At 37.6% G+C, this 20393-nt stretch overlaps 1 protein-coding gene across 3 annotated transcripts; it reads right to left on the bottom strand.

Moving 5' to 3' along the window:
• Positions 1-1773: 1773 nt before the first annotated feature.
• On the bottom strand, positions 1774-16622 carry dis3l2 (DIS3 like 3'-5' exoribonuclease 2). 3 transcript variants are annotated; one of them, XM_024273785.2, is made up of 21 exons: positions 16467-16622; positions 12611-13365; positions 12265-12374; positions 11913-11966; positions 11735-11836; positions 11512-11665; positions 11369-11439; positions 11061-11290; positions 10809-10982; positions 10632-10711; positions 8347-8459; positions 8158-8265; positions 7365-7601; positions 6742-6821; positions 6459-6642; positions 6247-6330; positions 6008-6155; positions 5763-5893; positions 4737-4841; positions 4471-4575; positions 1774-4371 (listed from the first exon to the last, which is right to left on the bottom strand). In XM_024273785.2, exons 2-21 carry the CDS (start codon positions 13338-13340, stop codon positions 4273-4275), a joined length of 3099 nt encoding a protein of 1032 aa, XP_024129553.1. In that variant the 5' UTR covers positions 13341-13365; positions 16467-16622; the 3' UTR covers positions 1774-4272. The 3 variants fall into 3 exon arrangements, with proteins under 3 accessions (XP_024129553.1, XP_024129554.1, XP_024129555.1); XM_024273786.2 differs by having other exon boundaries at positions 11369-11433; XM_024273787.2 differs by having other exon boundaries at positions 12611-12746; positions 16467-16613.
• Positions 16623-20393: the final 3771 nt, after the last annotated feature.

Raw genomic sequence — 20393 nt, 5'->3', positions numbered from 1 at the left:
AACTCATCGACAATAAAAACTGAGCTTATCTGTTTTTTCTGCTTTGTGAACTAAACACAAAAGGGCAGTGCCACTGTAGCCGGGTAAATCATCAGCAGCGCATACCTCGCCTTCTAATCTAAGGTGGATTAGACTTTGTATTGCCTTCTCGTCACCCTGTGACTCCACCAAAACAGTCATTAGAGAAAAAAAAGAATCACAAATGAAGCATGTGAAGTTCGCAGGTCCATTCATAATGATAGATAAAACCATAAGAACACAACCCACAGATATTTATAGCTTTGTGCCTGTTATGTATTTATTGAGATATGTTCAGGGAAATATTGATCACGGAAATATGTGTATTTATTTTAGGTTAATAGTCAAACAAAGTCATGTATGATTACACAATTGTATTTGCATTTTTCTACATGATAATACTAAAATGAGGATCAAACAATAAGGCTGTAAAGGATGGCTGTCTTTGCTTATCATCTGTCTGGATATTGACATTTGTCAGTTTCCTGAACAGATAACTTTTCGCCAGAACTAAAAAAAAAATATATATATTTTAGGATTTTAAAACAGACTTCATCAGGTCTTTCAGTGGTTGATGACTCCCATTTTTCTAAATTATTACCAGTAAAGAACTAACCATATTAAGGGTGAGTATCTGGACCTCATACATGATTCGAAACTCATCTCGAAACATTGTCCAAGACTTGATACGCATCTCGATACATGGTCTATGAATTGATACAGACCTCGATACATGGTCCACGAATCGATACACGGTCCACGAATTGATACACATCTCAACACACGGTCCACAAATCTATACAAATCTCAATACATGGTCCACGAATCAATACATGGGCCACTATTCGATACACATCTCGATACGTGGTCCAAGAACTGATACATAATAGATTCGACTAATTTGAATTTGATTATTTACTTCCTGATTGATTTTATAGTTTTTAACTAACATAATCTTGTACATATCTGTAGTTTTCAAACAATACTGCAGTTGCTCAATCAATTTTTGATACGTATTTTTTTTTTTACATTCCTAACCGATGCTACTTACTCCCACTGCACGACTGATTTTTTTATACATATCTAATATCTTTGACATGCCTAATGTCTCTTGTAACTAGCGTTGTAGGGAAAAAAATTGGTGATATATGGTGATATTTAATTTGGCGATACTTGTATCAATTTAAAATGCTGACAAGACGATGTTTAATAAATCTTTTATGAGCATCCTTCAGTGTCTGACTTGTCTTCCACCTTAATCCCACAGTGCCAGTTGGCAGCACAGCACACTTTGAGCAGTACTAATTAGTATGACTTAGTTTTTACTAGTCTACTCTTTCTGGTAAAGTCTTGGGATATATCCCAATATGTATCGTATTGTGAGACATGTATTGTGATATGTATTGTATTGCCAATACATATCCCCTACTTTTAACTCTTATATGATTTTAGGATCAAACTTCACCCATTTGACATTAGAATCCAACTTTAACACATTTTTTTGCCCTTAAATTATACATTTTCTAAGAAAAAAGGCATACAATTTACACATTACTAAAACTTGAAAAATAATCAAACCTCTTTTTTAAAACGTTTCAATAAAATTAGTGAATTTTACTATTTAGACTTATTATATATGATATTGGACCTTATTAGATATTATGAACAATAATGTTCAGATCAAAGAAAATAGTTTCAAAATGAAATGCGGGTTTGGTTTAATCCCATTAAAAAATAAAACAATAAAAACTTTGCCTGATTTTGTGCGTTTTTATTAAAGGATGATTACATTTAACACATTCTTCATGTTAAGTCATGAGGAGAACTGTAAGCGGCAAGCTTTTTCTTTAAAGTATGATAACCTCAAAACAAAAAATTAAAAAGTTAATTAAAAAGATACAAAGTTGGCAGTTTATATGCACAAAACTGTGACAATTTACTAAGATCTGATTTGCTGATAGAAACGGGCAAAGAAAGTCGAGAAAATAATTTTCTGATTCAAATATGACAAAAAAGTCAAGTTATAAATATAATTAACAGTTCCACACAAAGCATGTTAAAAAAAAGCAGCAGAGAAAAAACTAAAATCCACATTCTTTTGAAAAAAGGCCATTGACTTTAAAGTACCAGTCAAGTCATTTTCCCTCAATTCACTAATTAAATCTAAGTGCACGAGCCTCGTTTTGAGCGTAAATCAAGAAAATACGGTCCCGTGAGGTACACGTCACAACAGCAGCTTTAATACTGAACATTTCACAAGAGGAAATCACAAGTTGTACTATGTAAACATGGACAGGACATAAGAGAAATATTTTAAATCCAGTGAGCAAATGCAAAGCCGTCAAAGAAAGACACTGATCACTTTAGTTCACTTGTGCTCTAAAGTCGAAAGTAAATTCAAGTATGTTAAAATAAAGCTTTCGAGAAACATGTAAGTACATTGGCTTATACTACTCAGACTATCTTTATGATTAATAATCTACAAATATCCTATCATTTTATTAGCTAATGTTGTGATATTACAACAGCTTGTAGTCACAACAAATGGAAACACAAATTAGACAAATGATATGGGAGTTTATTTAAACCCATAATTCAAAGTGTTAAGCAATTGTCAAATGATAATGTAATTTACAATTTGATCTTGCAATTTGAAAATGAAAAATATTTTCAATATGAAAAACTGCAATTCAATCTAAAAATGTAAAAAATACAATTTTAAAGGGCATTTTAATGGCATTTTGTCATGGATTTTCTGTACCACAATAAAAAAAAAGCAATTTACAATTCAGTTTTAAAAAGGACATTTTTATTCCTCGTTTGTTTTTAGCTCATTTTAAAAGGAACTCAAAACATATTTTGCATTTTAATTTGTCCAGGAGTTTGTGTTAAAAGAAATTGCAAAACAGCGCCCCCTGGTGTAATGCATTTTCATTTGCATGGCATCGCTTATTCCAACCATTGACCACTAATATGAACTGGACATAATAAGGTGTTGACATCATCCTATGGGGCCTTCATCGTCACTTCCTGATACGTCTACTACCATGTTGCAAACGATTGCAGCCCTTCGACGGCGATTAGTCGTCGAAAGCAGCTCAGGGGAATCTGCCAATCAAACGTTCGAGGTGGGGGCCAACAGGAGCCACATACTTTTACTGAGGCATCTGATTGGTCAGTTTAAAACTTGAATAACTTACAATAAAGGAAAATATCATTAAAAAAAATTAGGATTTGAAAAAACGTGCTAAGAATGAGTCAGAGCAAGAATGGTTATCCTGACAAATAAATTAACTGAGAAATAACTGTCTATTTATAAATGGAAGTCTTTGGGACTTTGGCCTTCTTGCAACCAGCAGGTTCTTCCAACTTGGAACACGAGAGGGGAAGGGTTTAGCAGTCCATCTTTATATGGTCTATGATTCCAGTGCATTTTCACTCTCATCTCACCATATATGGATCTGTTGTTAAGGCCCTTTCTCTACGCACTTTGATGTTTTGGGTTTCCCCAACTTGTTTTTTGACGTGCTGGCTCCTCCCATTAAATCAAATCAGGGGTCCCTAACCCTTGGGATATGGTGCTGGGTCGAGACCAGATTGGTTACCCTAAACTGGTACTGGTTCAGCGTCTCGATGGCCCGGTAACTATGATTTTAAAAAGAAAAGCCAGCACGTCAAAAAAAGGACAATTTGGGGAACCCCAAAAGCTTATTCAAACTGAGAATACAAACTGTCAAATTCATCATAGCAGGGTCCATTGGCAAAAATGTCCTTTTTGGTGACAAATAAAAATGTTAAAGAAAACTCAACCAACCACTGGAATCTGAGGATTGAACAGAGAGCTATCAGCTCATAAAATTATCTTCTATGTTTAAGACTATGTATTTGTTGCAGCTCTAAGGAATTGCAAAAAAACCTTTTTAAATTGCAAGATCAAATTACAAATTGAAATTGAGAATTGCATATCCCTTTGAATTATGGGTGAAAACACTTCCATGAAATGACAGAAATGTAACTAATTCACAGTACTGTCATTTTTTTAGATAACATTTTTTTTTCAATTTGGTATCAGGAGCTTTGGACTTAAACTAAAAAGAGGTTCAAACACTTTTTCTAATTTTAGTCTGTCACCATGTCCACGTAAAGATGACCTCATCAGGTCAAAAATAATAATTAGGAATAAAACTTCACACAATTTGTGTCACTCGGGGTGAAATTTCTTTTAGTTTTTCTAAAGTTTGAAGCGAGAGCTTTTTAGGCCGCGCTGCTCTGAGGTCTCCTGAGCAGAGCAGTGTATTTCAGAGAACTCTCGGATACCAGCTGCACCTCCAGCACTGAGAAGATGGAAATGACCTGTCAATGGAAAGACAAAAAAATGTAATTTGGTATGAGTTTACACACACACACATATATACATATGTGTATATATATATGGGGTTTAAACTGTCTCACCTGTTCAAAAGGGGAACCCTCAGGGTCTTCTGGTAACCAAACCAGAGTGAGTTCAGCCTTCTTCTCCACCTGATGAAATCTGAATGACTTTAGGCCTTCAATGAACTGCATGAGCAGAAAAAAAACACATTAGAAACTAACTTTTTGTTGTATTACTGAATATTAGTTTTTTTTTTTTTCTTTCTTGTGGACATATTATGTGAGTCAAACAAAACTTGTTCACAATGCCTGTATTCTGTGATAGCAGTGAAAAAGTGGGAGCAGACCTTGCAGTAGATGCGTTTCTGAACGGCATACTTGATGACGAGCACATCGAAGGACTGGTCCAGCACCTTCATCACTATGGCTGTAGAGTTCAGTGGGCCACAAGTCTGTGGAAAAACAGCACTCATAAAACAAAAGTTACTTAATTTTTACATCACTGCTAAGGCTGATTGTTCTCTATCATTGGTCCTGAACCTTCAACAGGCCACAGACTGGTCTAATGACAAACATTTTTTTCCAACGTTCAAGTTTGCTTCTAATTTTTTGCTTTTGTTTAGCTTTCAGTTTACTTTTAGAGGATAAAGTTCATCTTTATTCTCAGTAAAATATCTGAAGCTGCTTTAATTCGTATTAGCATACTAGATTTTGAGTTGGAACCATTAAAATATGATATATATATATTTTTTAACCTTTTAACAGTCTAAGTAGAAGCTAAAAAAATCAGACACCAACTTCTGACTTTAAGACTAATTAAAATTTTTTTTTTTCTAAAAATCTGTATTTTATAAATATATTAAAAACAACAAATCTACCATTTGAAAAACTTTATTAGTAGAATCCTCCCAACATTTGACAGCCGGGTACTGAATATCAGACCTCATAAGAATAAATGTTGCAATAAATGAATTTTTTGAGTAAAGATTCCAGATTTCTGTCCATTAAATACAACTTTCTTTTAATTTGAAGTGAAAAGCTTTTCTTCTGTTTCCTCACTGGCTCTGTTCTGCCAAAAGTAACTTTCCAAATATATATATTATTTTTTACTTAAAAAAAAGTTAAATATCTTTAAGAAAGTTGCAGTTTTATTTTTGATATGCGACTGATCGACTTGACATCCATCAAGAATAAGTTGGATTTGGTGGGGAGAATCTGAATTAAAAAAAATAAAATAAAATAAATTCAAAATCAGAACATATATAAAACAGTTTAAGTGTTTTAGTTATTCTAACTTTTCCTTTCACATTTGATGATACTGACAGGAAACTTAGAGCATTAAAAGGTGGTGATGGTATGGTCCGTTTGCTCACCTTCACAAACACTCCAAAGAAGAGGTCAGTGCTGAGCTCCCCGGCTCTCTTAGCCATCATCTTCTTGTTGTTGCAGTGCATCGCCTGCTTTTCCATTTCTTCTGCTGACATCTCTAAAGGTGGCCCGCACTCTGCACACAAACAGTGACATCAATGCAAGCTATTCAAGAGAAAAACATCTTTCTATCTAACAAGATGATTTATTAAAATTGCTTATTTTTTAAGAAAAAAAAAGAAGTACATACTGAGTGAAGCCGCCAGCAACCGGTGCACTATAATATCAGCATAGCGTCTGATAGGGGAGGTGAAGTGTGTGTAGAGAGGAATGTTTAGAGCAAAGTGTTTGAAAAGTTGCTCATTCTTCAATACACCAGAACAGAAGTAAAGCGCCATCTGTGAAACAAAACAAAACGCAAATAGAAAACATTTAAAACCACAAAACATAAATAAAGAATTGAAGTGGAAACCCAGACTTGGTTCTGACCTGCATTGGTCTGGAGAGCAGGTGTGTCAGGACTTCTTTTCGGGCACCAGAGTACTCATCCTCAGAGAGCATGTTGAGACTCTTCTGCATGTCACGGTAAAAGTATTACAAAAGAAAAGTTGTTATTCTTATCTTCTAATTTTGGATGTTTTTTTTTTTTTTTAAATCTCATTGATAAATCTTTAACTGTAATCTTTGCTACGAGAGTGTACCTGTAAGCCTCCAGAAGTGGTCACGTCGATGTTGATCCCCAGCTGGCTGCACATCTCCTTAAGTTCTTGCATCATTTTAACTTTGGGAGGAGGGTGACGCCGGAGGAGGGCCAAGTGGGGGAATTTGCGATAAATGTGTTGGGCTGTGGAAATGTTAGCCAACAACATGAACTCCTCCACCAGCCTGAAAATCCATATGCATTCAGAACGTCAGAGATGTTTCATAAGAATAAAAAACCACAGCTGACTAATGAGGAGTTTCTTTGATGCAGAAGACGCTCACTTGTTGCTGTCTTTGTACTCGTAAACGTAACAGCCATTTGGCATAGTGGTATCTTTGTCGAGGGTGAAAGAAAGCTTCATCTGAAAAATAAAAATATATAAAATACGAAAAACACAATTGACACAATGGATGTTTTCTAAATTAATCAAAACTGAAAAACTTGGCAAAATAAAACGTCAATATAATAATTTGTATTTTTCTTACAATAATAGATATTATTTATTATTTTGACCAATAACTACTGGAAACCTTTAGGAAAAACATTTGTTTTTATCTTTTATTCTTTTCGTTAAAAAAAAAACCATAATTTCCTGACTTCAAACGGTCACTTATAACCTGAAAAAACATGGTTGAATTATGAAGGCATTTAAACAAAATAAGATTAATGAAAACTATCGGAACCAAACATAAATGAATACGAATCGCAGATGACAGTTGAGCTTTAAGAACACAAAACGATCTATAATGTTAAATTACTCTTAAAGGACTAACACGTGGGATTTGAACTGAAACAAAAATGGAAAAGAAAGCAATTAAACGTTGATAAATCATTTAAAAAAAAAGTAGAGTAGTATATTAACAGTTTTGGGTATACAAGTGACACAGAAGATAGCAGTGCTGACCTGTTCCAGTCTTAAGGCTTCCTCCGAGAAGCGCTTGTGTCGGAGGTGCTTGGCGATGGAGTGCAGGTTGAGGACGGCTTGGTGAATCTCGTCGATGGGATGTTCAGGGTCCCTGTCCTCCGGAAGCTCCTCTTGAGAGAACAGCTTGTCGGGAGCCTCAATCAGACTCTGAGCGTGGTTGTAGCTCAGTTTCACGCAAGAACGAATGACTGAGCGGCCAAACCACTCACTGAGAACCTGAAAGGACGGGAGGGAGATTAGACAAACAAGACATAGGAGAGCTTTTTTTAAGACAGAAATCCCCCCTGAAAGAATTTATTTTTTAAAATTTTATATAAAAAAAAGCCAGAAGCTTCTTGCTCCCTGTAAATGTTTAATATTTCAATTTAGGTGTACCCCAAAGCTCCGTATTGGGACCCCTCCTTATCATTATTAATGTTTCCTGCTTGGCAACACCTTTTTTTGCTTCACTTGATAACAACCAAGTCCTTTGTACCTACATCCTTCTTAAACCCTACTTTTCCACCAACTAGTCAAGATTAAATCCTTGTTAAATCTGAATCTTGTCAAATTAAATGAGATTAAAACTTAACTCTCTAAAGCACATCTGAAATCCTTTCAGTTTTTAGGAAAAACTTTGGTGTGAAATGATTTATTTGTGACTACACCCTGCTTGTTTTTTTCCACTATAAATTTTTGCATAAAAAGTGCCTTGAAAGTGGCTTTGTGAATAACATTAATAATATTTGTTATTATATTTGTTGGGTGGAGCTATTAGTTTATGAGCACATGCCTCTCCCTCAGGTGTGAGTTTCCAGATCACAGAGAAGGTGAGTCTGTCGACCAGAGGGTTCAGACTGCACAGCTCCACACACAGCACTGGAGGAAGCATTGGAATCACCTGAATGGCGACAGAACAACAAATGAAAAGTTTTGTCAACAGAAAAATTCTACTTTTGCTCAATAAGAAAAAAAAGCTTACCCGCTGAACCATGTACACACTGGTTGCTCTTTGGCTTGCAGTTTCATCCAAAGCGGTGTTTTCTTTCACAAAATAGCTCACATCTGCTATGTGCACTCCTACCTCAAAATTACCTGTGGAAAAACAAACAAAAAAACACACTTTAAAAATCGTTTTGTTAGTTTGGCTGGGTGTTATAGAATTTACCTCACAGCAAACATCTCCACCTAGTGGTAAGGAGAGATACAACAACATTTACTTTCCTTATGGAAAGTATCATTGTACAATTCACTTTCAGAAGAGAAACATGAATATCTGGTTCTGACATTTTTCTTTTAGTTAGGCATATTAGTATTTGCTAAAAGAAAGAACAGAAAAAAAAAGAGAAAGGTTTTTAAGCTTCGACGATGAGAGCAAATTTCAGCTTCAAACAGCACCGCAGACTGCTGGATCTCCTCTAGTGGTGGTTTTGTTTGGCTGTGTGCAGATGCAGAGGTAACACTGGTGGGTTGTGTCTCGCTTCCTACATTTCACACTCCATACATCGAGGAACAAACATTTTTCGATTGGGCGTGACTATTCAGACATAAGTAGGGTGAGAGGAGGGTTACAATAAAGTGGGGCAAAAAAGTATTTAGTCAGCCAACAATTGTGTACGTTCTCCCTCATAAAAGACGACAGGGGTCTGTAATTTTTGTCAAAAATATAACTCAACTATGAGACACAAAATAAGGAAAAAAATCCAGAAAATCTCACTGTCTGTTTTTTAAAGAATTTATTTGTAAATTATGGTAGAAAATAAGCATTTGGCCACCTACAAACAAGCAAGATTTCCTGTAACTTCTTCTGTAAGAGGATTCTCTGTCCTTCACTCATTACCTGTATTAATGCCACCTGTTTGAACTTGTTATCTATGTAAGACACCTGCCAACACACTCACACTCCAAACTCCACTATGGCCAAGACCAAAGAGCTGTTGAGAAATCAACAGTGGGAGCAATTATTAAGAAAGGGACTCCCCGAAAGATTTCACCCTGTGGGATTAAAATGATCACAAGAACGGTGAGCAAAAATCCCAGAACCACATGGGGGACCTAGTGAATGACCTGCAGAGAGCTGGGATCAAAGTAACAAAGATACTACAGTAACACACTATGAGACTCAAACTCTGCAGAGTCAGACGTGTCCTCCTGTTAAATCCAGTACATAAGAACGCCCGTCTAAAGTTTACTATAGTGCATTTGAATGATCCAGAAGAGGATTAAGAGAATGTCCTACGGTCAAATGAAACCAAAACAGAACTTTTTAGTAAGAACTCTGCTGTTCGGAGGACACCCAATGCTGAGTTGCATTCCAAGAACGCCACACCTACTGTAAAGCATGGGGTGGAAAGATCCATACAATTAAGTAAGACTTCTATTTATCGACTACAGCTCCGCCTTCAACTCCATCATCCTGAACATCCTGATTCCCAAGCTATCTGACCTGGGGATCCCGCCCTCCACCTGCAACTGGATCAACGACTTTCTAACAAACCGACCCCTGCGCGTGAAACTTGGCCCCCACCTCTCTTTCATTCTCACCCTCAGCACTGGCTCACCCGAGGGCTACATCCTGAGTCCAGTCCTTTACTCACTGTACACCTCAAGTTGTAGACCGGCCCACCCCGAGAACATCATCATCAAAAAATCTTTAAAAATCAAACAATGTGATTTTCTGTTTTTTTTTCTTCTCATTTTGTCTCTCAGAGTTGAGATATACCAACGATGAAAAATACCAGCCTCTCTTATCTTTTTAAGGAGAACTTGCTCAATTGGTGGCTGACTAAATACTTTTTTGCTCTACTATTACATGCGGACAGTGCATCAATGTCCATTATGGACACACGTGTTACGTGTGGCCAAGATGAAATTCCATCAGTTTTTGTATTGTTGTCAGTTTTAAAAAACATTGGCGGGGGACCAACTCTCTTGAGTTCACTACAAGGAGTAGGAACTCCTCAGTGAGGTGATGGCCCGGATATAGAAATCAAGTTTTTTTGCTTCTGTCGAAAACGGTCAGTGTGTTAATTCCAAATCGATCTGGGCAGCATGATGGGATTGGACACACTGGCATTTGAATGACCAAAAGGTTGAACTTTAGATTTCAAAGGTCTTCTGATTTTTTAAAATATCTGATAACCTAAACCAGGTGTGTTTTTGTGAAAAGGCATTATAAGGCTACGATTAATTATATGGATGTTTGTATAGATGTAAGCTTTCATTATCATCACTGATTGGTACTGGGTAAAGATCAGCGCCGCTCACCATCTGGGAGCTGTTTACAGGACAGAGCATCATCCAGATCTCTGGCAGTCGGAGGGTCAATCGTGAAGATACATTCCTTCCTTAAAATGGACGACAACATTGTGAAGCTCATCAAGATTTAGTGAGAACAAAAATCAAAAGGGTCTATGAAGTGTTTCAATGTTTTAGGGTCTTCACCTCAAGTCTCTCCTCTTCTCCAGCTCCTCAGGCGGGATGCTCCATGATTTGCCACTCGGAAGGCATTCCAACACCTCCCCTGAGAAGTCAGAGAAATCCACGCCGTGCTCGGTCAGGATGCCCTCAGTCTCTGGCTCGATTTCTCCTGCTTGACCAAGTGTCTTAGCGAGTCGCCTGATTAAATAAAAAAGGCATAAATTAGCACAGACACCAAACCCGACATTAAAGTTTTTCTTTATCGTATTTATTCACCCTTGTGCAAAGGTGTTGTCGGCTGTCCAGTCAGTGATCCGACAGATGAACAGGGTGTTGGCGTAGACCTCGGGACGGATTTTTAAGTCTTCAGGACAGTCTGAAAGAGGGACGTTGATGCGAGGCACTCGATGGTCCACAGGAGAGAACAAGGCAAAGGTTTTGTCCGGTAAGAACTTGAGATGGCCGGTCACAGCTCGGGAGTGTTTCTTCTCAACAATGTAAACCACCTTAAAGGAATGTGATAAGAAGAATGATCGTTGTGGAAAAAATCAAAACAACAAAGGTCTGAAACACATCAAGCTCACTTTAGCCGTCTTCTGAAGTGTTTTTTCATTGGTCGGTGGTGTTGAACCTTCCAGAGGTTTTCCAGCTTTCACTACACAAGAGGAAATATTAAAATGACAAATCTTTGCTGTATGTAACACAGTTGCACGTGTTATCATGGTACCTGTGTCAGTGAGAGCCATGTTTTGACATGTGTCGACAAGCTCATTACGCTCGCCATCCGTGTGGGGCTCGGGGATCCGGTTCTTGATCCGAGCCGTTTCCGCTAAGGTTTCTGACCCACTCGCTCCATCACAGTCTGTATCCGATTTTACCACCTAAACAAACAATTTTCCTTCATATTCTATATTTTTAGAATGCAGTGTAAGATAATCGTAAGCGGTTACCTTCCACTGCTCTTGAGGCAGAAGTTGCACCGCCACTATGTCTCCGTTCAGGGCTCTGTTACGGGCTTCAACTCCATCCAGAAAAATATCCCACATACCATCCTGCAAACAGAAAACGAGTGGCTCGTTTTCTGACAAACTTTCTTAGGTCAGGATGAGAAGAACTTTTACGACTTACAGGAGATGGGATGAAAGCTTCATGGAACTTCTTGGGGTTGATTCTTAACTGACCCTACGAAAAAAATATATATAAGTTTTCATTTTTCAGATTAAGAGGGTTACTTGCTGTCCAAATGCTTTTGTTTAAAAAAAAAAATAAAAATAAAAAAAAAAGAATACATTTGTAGGAACTAAAAGATTATAGATTAAACCTTTCATAAATGTAAAGCAATAGATATACAGCAACAGAAAGTCTTATTTCGCAATATAACTTTTTTCAAAAGGACCAAAGACGCCAAAATAATGATTTAATTAGATTTCCCTTCAAACTGTAACACTTTCTTAAGTTAACTTTGCTGCTGAGCTCAAACCTGAGTGAGTTCTCCTCGTTTGAGACCGTGGGAAACGTCCTCCAACGTCATGTAGGGTTCAAAGATTTGCTTCTTTGATCCTCCTCGTCCTTTGTTCTTACACTTGTCAGCTGGAGAGTTGGGAGTCGAAGAGGAAAAAGATTTCAGTGAGTAATTTAAAAAACATTGTGTCTTAAAGAAAACATATTAAGGATATGTTTAAGTTGAAATAACTGGGTGGGTTTTAGAGCAGAAGGTGAGGGCTACAGCTAAACCTCTTGATCTTACTGGTCCTACAGCTACAACTGACAGGCTACTTTAAGGGAGTGTTTGACACCAAAAGGTTGTAGTATATGTCATGGCTCACCTCTGGGATTCTGCTGGTTTTTGTTTTTCATCTCGACTGCCTGAGGTTCAGCTCCAGATTTGGGAGTTCCCTCTCGGTTTCTCTCCTGGTCGGGCTCCTTCTGCTGCATTTTTTTCTTGTTCTTCTTCCCCATGTCCTGCACACCAGCAAAGTCTTTTTTAGGAGATGGCATTTTGGCACCGGCGGCCTGAACCTCCTTCGGTGCAGCATCTCTGTTCGACTCTTTGTTTTTCTTTTGCTGCTTCTGGTGCTTTTTGGAGTGGGAGGGTTTTACAGAGCCGAGCTCCTCCCCAGACTCAACGTCTGCATCCTGGCTGGTGGCCGTGTCCCTTCTCTGTCCACGCCGCTGCACGTCAGGGACACCTTGTCTCCTTTCAACCTCCTGAGCGCCACTAGCGCTCAGTTTCTTCATGTATATAGACAAGGACTCTTTGGCTGTCACGATGGGAGGCGAGAAGTCACAGGAATCGGAGAAATCGCGAGGTACGTGGACCACTTTTTGTGGCGGTACGGTCACACTGTCACTCTGAGCTTCGAGCTCCGCGTTTCCCTCCTTTTTGAGCACAGAGTCCTTTCCAAACTCCTCTAAAAACGCACTGAACTTGCCAGTGCGGTGCTGGTTAAGAAGCCGAGCGTAGGCGTCTTTTTGACGGGGAGAGCGCAACTGATTCTGGTTGCGCTTCGGCTCTCGATTAAAGTTGGGCTTTTTGCCCGGCCGCGGGGGATCCATGACGGAATCCTCAAAAGTTAATTCTCTGAAAACAAAAAGTAAACATGAGTAATGCTGCTAAAGATATTGTCTAAAAAGCCACATTTCCATGTATACTATGTCCTAAGTCTTTCTCTACTGTATATATAAAACATGGATTGTTAAGAAAAATTGTTAAAAAAAAATAAAAGTACATTTTTGTCACATGAGAAGTCATTTAAATGCAATGCATTGAGGATCGTTGCACAATGTTGTTTTTTTTTTGCAGAGACCTCTAGGAAATATCTAGACCACAAGATTTTTGAATTGTAGGTTAAGTCTGAATTTATCACTACTTAGTGCACTGTTGTGTGCTTGCCATTTTTAAAGGGCTTTCAGAACCTACAATTTCTAAAATCCAGTGCCCTTGTAATTTTTACAAAAGTTTCTGGAAATAATTACATTATTTAACGTTTAGACAATTTTTCATGTGAAAAAAGCCTTTTATGTATTTTTTATAAACAATCCAGTTTTTTTAAATATCAGAACACATTGGACTCATTAATAGTTTTTGTAAAATGTTCATATTTATTCGTTTTTTCTTCAAGAAATTGGTGAAGTTACATTTGTTGTTAAAAAAAAGCATTTAGTATGGTGTCTGAATTTCTATTAAAATCCAGGGCATTGATAGTCCCACACTTTATAGTTTTTCTAGTAGTTAGAGAGTAGAGATTTGGGCGTAGCTATAGATTCACACACTTAAAAAAAAACGGCGAGCGTGAAGGAATCTGCACACAACCCTTGCTCCCAATGAGCTGCATTTTCTGTAACAGGTTATTATTACTGTTTTAGTAACAGAATTATTCCAATTTATTTCTTTCCAAACATATTCTGTATAAATACTACCAGCAGTCAATGACCTCATTGGAAGGTTGATGTTTGTCTGTGTCGTAGCTGCTACGATGTGCGTGTTCAAAAAAACGGCAAAGATTTTGACATTTCCGTATTCTGATTCCTTTTCGTGAAGAGAGCCAAGAAACTTTTTAGCTCTCCGCTCATGTTCGGATAACACAACAATACAATGTTCAATTTTGAATACACACAGTAAAAATCAAATGAGACGTTCATGTATTGTAAGAAAAAATTATAAATTGATTTTTGTCACACACGATTTCAACTTTGGATATTCGGATTAAAAATCAAAGCAAATATACATAGAAGTTTATTTTTTCTGGGTATCTTCTCCATTATATCCATGAACCTCCTCTCTGGTCTTCTAAAAAGGTTCCTTCCTGCTTGTTTCAACCTTAGCCTTTGACCAACACCACTCCCTTTTACACCTTTCCTTTCATTCTGGCTTTCCTCCGACCAAACACTGCAAAATCGCACTTCACCCTTAACGTTGTATTTTTGTCACTCTTACTATTATGCCACATATAAATTAACTATGTGGTTTTGCAACAATCATCAATAATGACAGAAATTTTAATTTCTTTTTTTTTCTTCAAAAGGTGAAATGTATTTGTTCCTTTGACAAAAGGTCATATTAGCTCAATTTATAAATTGACATCCTGTCCAAAATGGGACCATCCTGCTGCAGGAAATGTACTTCAATGAAAAGTTTTAAACAACACAAGACAAAAATACATTAAGTCTACTTAATTCAAAAAATTGGTCTATCGCTGAACAGAAAGAAAAATGAAGCATTTACAAATACATGTTTTGAACAATCCCTTATGGATAGCAACCAAATATAGCAAGTACAAAAACCTTCTCTTCCTTCAAGAGCAAACTTCCACCTCTCTAGATGTTCTTCCACCTGCTCACTGCTCTCACAGCAGATCACAATGTCGTCTCCAAACATCATGGTCCATAAAGATTCCTGTCTAACCTCATCTATCAGTCTGTCCATCACTACAGCAAACAAGAGGGCACTCAAAGCTGATGTCCTCCCTCCTCTTTGAATCCTTTGTCAAGCCCATAGCGCATCTCATCACTGTCTTACAGTCCTGACCAACTCTAACATACTTCTATCTTTTAGTAATACATGTAAACATGCCCCTGTTTTATTCATGATTTGATTATTAATATATATATATATATATAAATAATTAAAAAGGTGACCGTTTAAGTTTGATACCAAAGAGAAAACAATATATGCAGATTTTTTAAATAGAACTTATGGAAGAAATTCATAGAAATAATTGTTTCTGCCATCTAAACATAGAAAATTATATATTTTTTCCTGCTTAGTGCTTCAGACCTTCAACTGGGCAACAAATATACAATATTTTTGAGTCTGGGTTCCTGTTTTGAATTGTGCTTTTTTTCTTAATTACCTTTATGATCATTTAATTATGCATTTCCCCTTATTATCAATAAAGTTTGGCAAAATTTTTCTATTGGAACATTTCATATTGAATTTATTTTAGCATGCACTATTTGGTTTATTGTATCTTTTGCTGTTAGTATCTGCCAGTCTCAGAATATGTTATATTGTTTTTATCTATTACTTAAGTGCAGTGAATGTTTGAAATATTGATCATGTATCCACTTCATCCCGATGACTTCATGTTGCTGAGTCACAAACTATTTCTATGTAAAGAAGTTCTTTTTCAACATTTTTCTTTCTTTATGGAAAATCAATTTGTCAGAGGTCCCTGATCTGATGCCTGATGGTCCTTCACAAGAACCTGGCCAGGCTCAAGGGGCTAAACTATCAGCTTTCACGGTTTTGTTTGTGTGGAAGCGGTTTCATTTTATGAGAAAATGACGTGAGCCAGTTCAGTCCAGGAATATGAAAGCTATCTGGTGGTCGGTTAGAATAGAAAACCTATACATCTTTGTGCACGCCTTAACATTTTAAATGATATTTATTTCTAAACACGTAAGACACCACTGTAAAATAATAGAAAAAACACAAAACATTTACATTTTATGAATTATATCATTATAAGCCCAATCGTTAAATATATTTATTGTCCAGCCGGCAGTTGGAGTCGGTTCAAACTCCAGCTAGCACTTCATTAACAGTTACCTAAAGCTAAAACAGCGATTGGCCAACATAAGCAGACTGTTTTCAGCAGCTAGCTTGATAAGAAATGATTCATCTTATAGTTTAAAAAGGTAAAAGAATGAGGTACAAAGCCAAAAAACGTGAATAACTACCTCTTTCCTTGCGCCGAAGCTTGTGTAAGAGCAGCTTGTGTCGTTCAAAACAAGTGTCCGTGGAAATGTTCCTCCCTGGACTTGTAGCGGGGGTTGGCTGCCAGCTTAGATGAGCATGACCGCACCCTAGTGGACTGGAGGGGTAACTACATGTTATAAAATAAAATAAAATGAAATAATAAAATAAAATAAAATAAAATAAAATAAAATAAAATAAAATAAAATAAAATAAAATAAAATAAAATAAAATAAAATAAAATAAAAATAATTCACCCTTGCTGCTTGAAGGCAATATTTGTGTCTCGCTTTGGTAAGATACCTTTTATAAAAGTCTTAAATCTGTTCTTATATGGTTTAACACTTGATGAGTTTTTATGCTTATAGAGGCTGTTCACTGCTAAATTGACCTCCTATGTTTTCTTTATCAGAGCAAATAACTGTTAGCGTGTGTTTGGCAAACAGAAGAAATATGAAATAGATAATGTATTTATATATTTTTAAATCTTAATTTCCTTTTTAATTTTGTTGAGATTTTGAAAACTACAATAACAGCAGTAACAGCAAGAAGAACATTGTACTGTTACCACATGATTTCACTTCTTGTATCATCAATGTTTTTAGTAGCTACTTTTTCCCTCCTTTTTAAAAATTTTAATTAAACTTCCAAGGATAGAACATCCTATTTATGATGCAAATATGTCGAGATAGTCCTTGTTAATTGCTGAGACTTATTAGGCAACAAGGTAAACTAGAAAATCTAAGACTAATTTTAATACATTGAAGCCAACTGTGGGGGAAACCTTCATACATAGTTTATCCTCACATCCAAAGGAATTAGACAGTTGCATCACTATTGTTTTTGTCCCAATACAAGCCTAAACTCTCAAACACACTTGTTAAATAAAAACAACAATGAAAAAAAAGAAGAAGAAAAAATCCTCAAGATGGCAGCAAAGACTGTTCTATTTTTTGGTTGTTACTTAAATTCTGCTGTGTAGGTCAGTTGTGCAATCAAGATATTTAGATTTTTTTCAAAACAAAAAACATTTTAGCATAAACAAAGTAAAGACTTTTTAAGAAAGACACACCACCTCATAATTGGGTTGGAAGTATAATTGGTGCAATTGGTGCTTCTTACACAAGACAACTTGTGAAAGCCTAGAATGAGGAAATATTGAGATGAGCAAACAAGCATGTCAAATGTAAAGTCATCGAAACCAAAGCACTAAATCAAACCAAAATGTCTCACTTGATCACGGGGTTTAAGCTACCAACTTTATCGGTTTGAGTGTTACTTTTTATTTCTTTCATTAAACCAAATGTCTTATAATCTACATATATGTGATAGAAAGACATAATGGAATCTGAATTCAAAACTCTTAACAAGAGTATAAGGACACCAAAACGTCTAACAACCAGATGGATGGATGGACGGAAAAAAGCACGTAATATTACGACAATACTAAGACGTTTACATCAACTCACACTCAATAAATGCTCATCTGACAAAGAAGCAGCTTATTTTGCAGTTACAACATTTAACATTTAACTAAAGCTGGGAGATCTGAATAAAAAGGCTGAATTGAAGTGCATTTGATTGATCAATTATTTACCTCTTCATGTATGAATGAAATACAAACAAACACATTTAGCATTAGTAATGTAAAAAATAAGAAAACAGTGAATAGAAGTAAGTGAGAAACTAGAAGAAGAAGGCTGATAAATCTTATTTTCTGGCCTTTTATTCTATTTGTTTTATCTCTCATATTCATGCTTTTCTATGTTTATATATTAGCAACATTTCACATCATTGTCCCCAGAAATAAGGTATATAGTAGTGTAATACATCTTAGGGCATGATATCTGTGTTTCTCTTGTGAAATTGTTCCTCCTCGGACTCTTAACTATAATGCATTATTAAAAACTTCATATATTTGGATTTTTCTATTTTTTGAAATAGGAAGTTCTTATCAATAACCTTTTGAAAAAACCTGTTCTAAATACACTGGTGATATTTTGTAATTTGCTTTGAATATCATGAAAAATGAGAGCTAACTGGGCTGGTGGGATTGGGGTTCAGGGGTAGGTGACTGTTCACACATCACAGAATAAAACGTCCCTTTGAACATGCTTTTTGCCCCCTCATTTTCCACAGTGATAATGCTTTGAGGGTTGATGTCATGCACCTCTTCCACAGATTTCAAAATAGTTACAATCATCAGAGGGGCTGTTTGACTGCACTCTCTGTGAACTGTGACGACATGCCTAAACAGAGAGCTGCAGTGCCTTTCATTAAAACGTCCAAAAATTGTAAAGACTGGACTACATGGTGCAGAGGAAGAACGGTCGACCTCTTATTGGAGGATCACAGGTTCGCTTACCATTCTGTGCACCAATAAGTGTCCTTGAGCAGAGTACTGAACCCCATATTACTGCTGGTGGTCATAGGTTTGCACCAGTGTTCGGCAACTGAAACAGCATCATTGTGTGAATGGGTTGATGGGACAGTGACTGCAAAATGCTTTGACATGTTTTTTCAAACTGAGAGTATTTTCGTCCATCTTCTTCCGCAGCCGTCTAAGCAAAGATGCCCAGATTTTCTTCTGCCTGGCCCCTTCCTCCAGCTCCTCTGGAGGGACCCCAAGGGGTTCCCAGGCCAGACGTAGTGTCTCCAGTATGTCCTGAATCCCCAGGGTCTTGGCCCTCTGAGACTTGTCCGGAACACCTCCCCAGGGAGGCGTCCAGGAGGCATCTGGACCAGTGAGCTGAGCAACCTCAACTGGCTCCTCTGGATGTGAAGGAGAAGCATCTCTACTCTGAGCTCTCTCCGGGTGACCGAGCTTCTCCCCCTATCTCTAAGGGAGCGCCCAGCCACCTTACGAAGGAAACTCATTTCTGCCTCTTTTAGTCAGGATCTCGTTCTTTCGGTCATGACCATTAGTGAGTGCTGGAACAAAGATCGACCGGTATATTGAGAGTTTCCTGTTCTGGCTCAGTTCTTTCTTCAAGAAGACAGACCAGTACAGCGGACGCCACACATTCCGGCTGTGATACTCTTGCTCCGATCTTCCCTCAATTATGAACAAGACCCCAAGATATTTGAACTCCTCTACCTGGGACAGTAGCACTCCACCCACCAAGAGAAGGCAAACTGCCTTTTTCTGGTCAAGAACTATGGCCTCAGACTTAGTGGTGCTGACCCTCATCCCAGCTGCTTCACACTTGACCACAAACCACTTCAATGCATGTTTGAGGTCCTGGCTTGATGAAGCCAACAGGACAACATCATCTGCAAAGAGTGGAAAGGAAATCCAGTGGTCCTTAAATCAGACTTCCTCCGATCCGTGGCGGCACGAAGAAATGTCCATAAAGACTATGAACAGAACCAGTAATAAAGGGCAGCCCTACCGGAGTCCAACGTGTACTTGGTACAGGTCCTGCTCCGGTCATAGAGACTGGAGAGCTCTCAGTAAGGCTCCCCAGATCCTGCTTGTAGAGCAACCTCCACAGGACACCCCGGGATGCAGTTCAACGTCTTTTCCACATCCACAGGCACATATGGATTGGATGAGCAAACTCCCACAAACCCTCCAGCATCCTATGGAAAGTGTACATTTGATCCACTGTTCCACAAACAGGACGGAGACTTCATTGTTGCTCCTGGATCTGAGGTTTGACTATTGGCCAAACTCTCCTCTCCAGTGACATAGACTTTCCCAGGGAGGCTATGGAGTCTGATTCCCCAGTAGGTGGAACACAGCCTGTGGTCCCTCTACTTGAAAAGGGGAACCACCATTGGTACCAGTACCGACTGCCCTTCAATGCTGCAGAGAAATGTCAGCCAAGACACTCCCACGTGTAGCCAGTACCATCAAGGCAATCTGAAACACCTGGCCATGCTTTTATTGTGGAAGGTCCCAAACACTA

This window comes from Oryzias melastigma, linkage group LG17 (assembly GCF_002922805.2).
Source record: "Oryzias melastigma strain HK-1 linkage group LG17, ASM292280v2, whole genome shotgun sequence".
Classification (NCBI taxonomy): Eukaryota; Metazoa; Chordata; class Actinopteri; order Beloniformes; family Adrianichthyidae; genus Oryzias; species Oryzias melastigma.
This window is presented reverse-complemented; position numbering and strand designations above follow the sequence as displayed.

Coding starts and splice junctions, on each gene's coding strand:
- dis3l2 (XM_024273785.2), bottom strand. CDS start 13,340: ATGGATCCCCCGCGGCCGGGCAAAAAGCCCAACTTTAATCGAGAGCCG. Junction 11,291..11,368: donor CACTTCAGAAGACGGCTAAA/GTGAGCTTGATG, acceptor CATTCCTTTAAG/GTGGTTTACATTGTTGAGAA. Junction 6,331..6,458: donor CCACTTCTGGAGGCTTACAG/GTACACTCTCGT, acceptor CGTGACATGCAG/AAGAGTCTCAACATGCTCTC.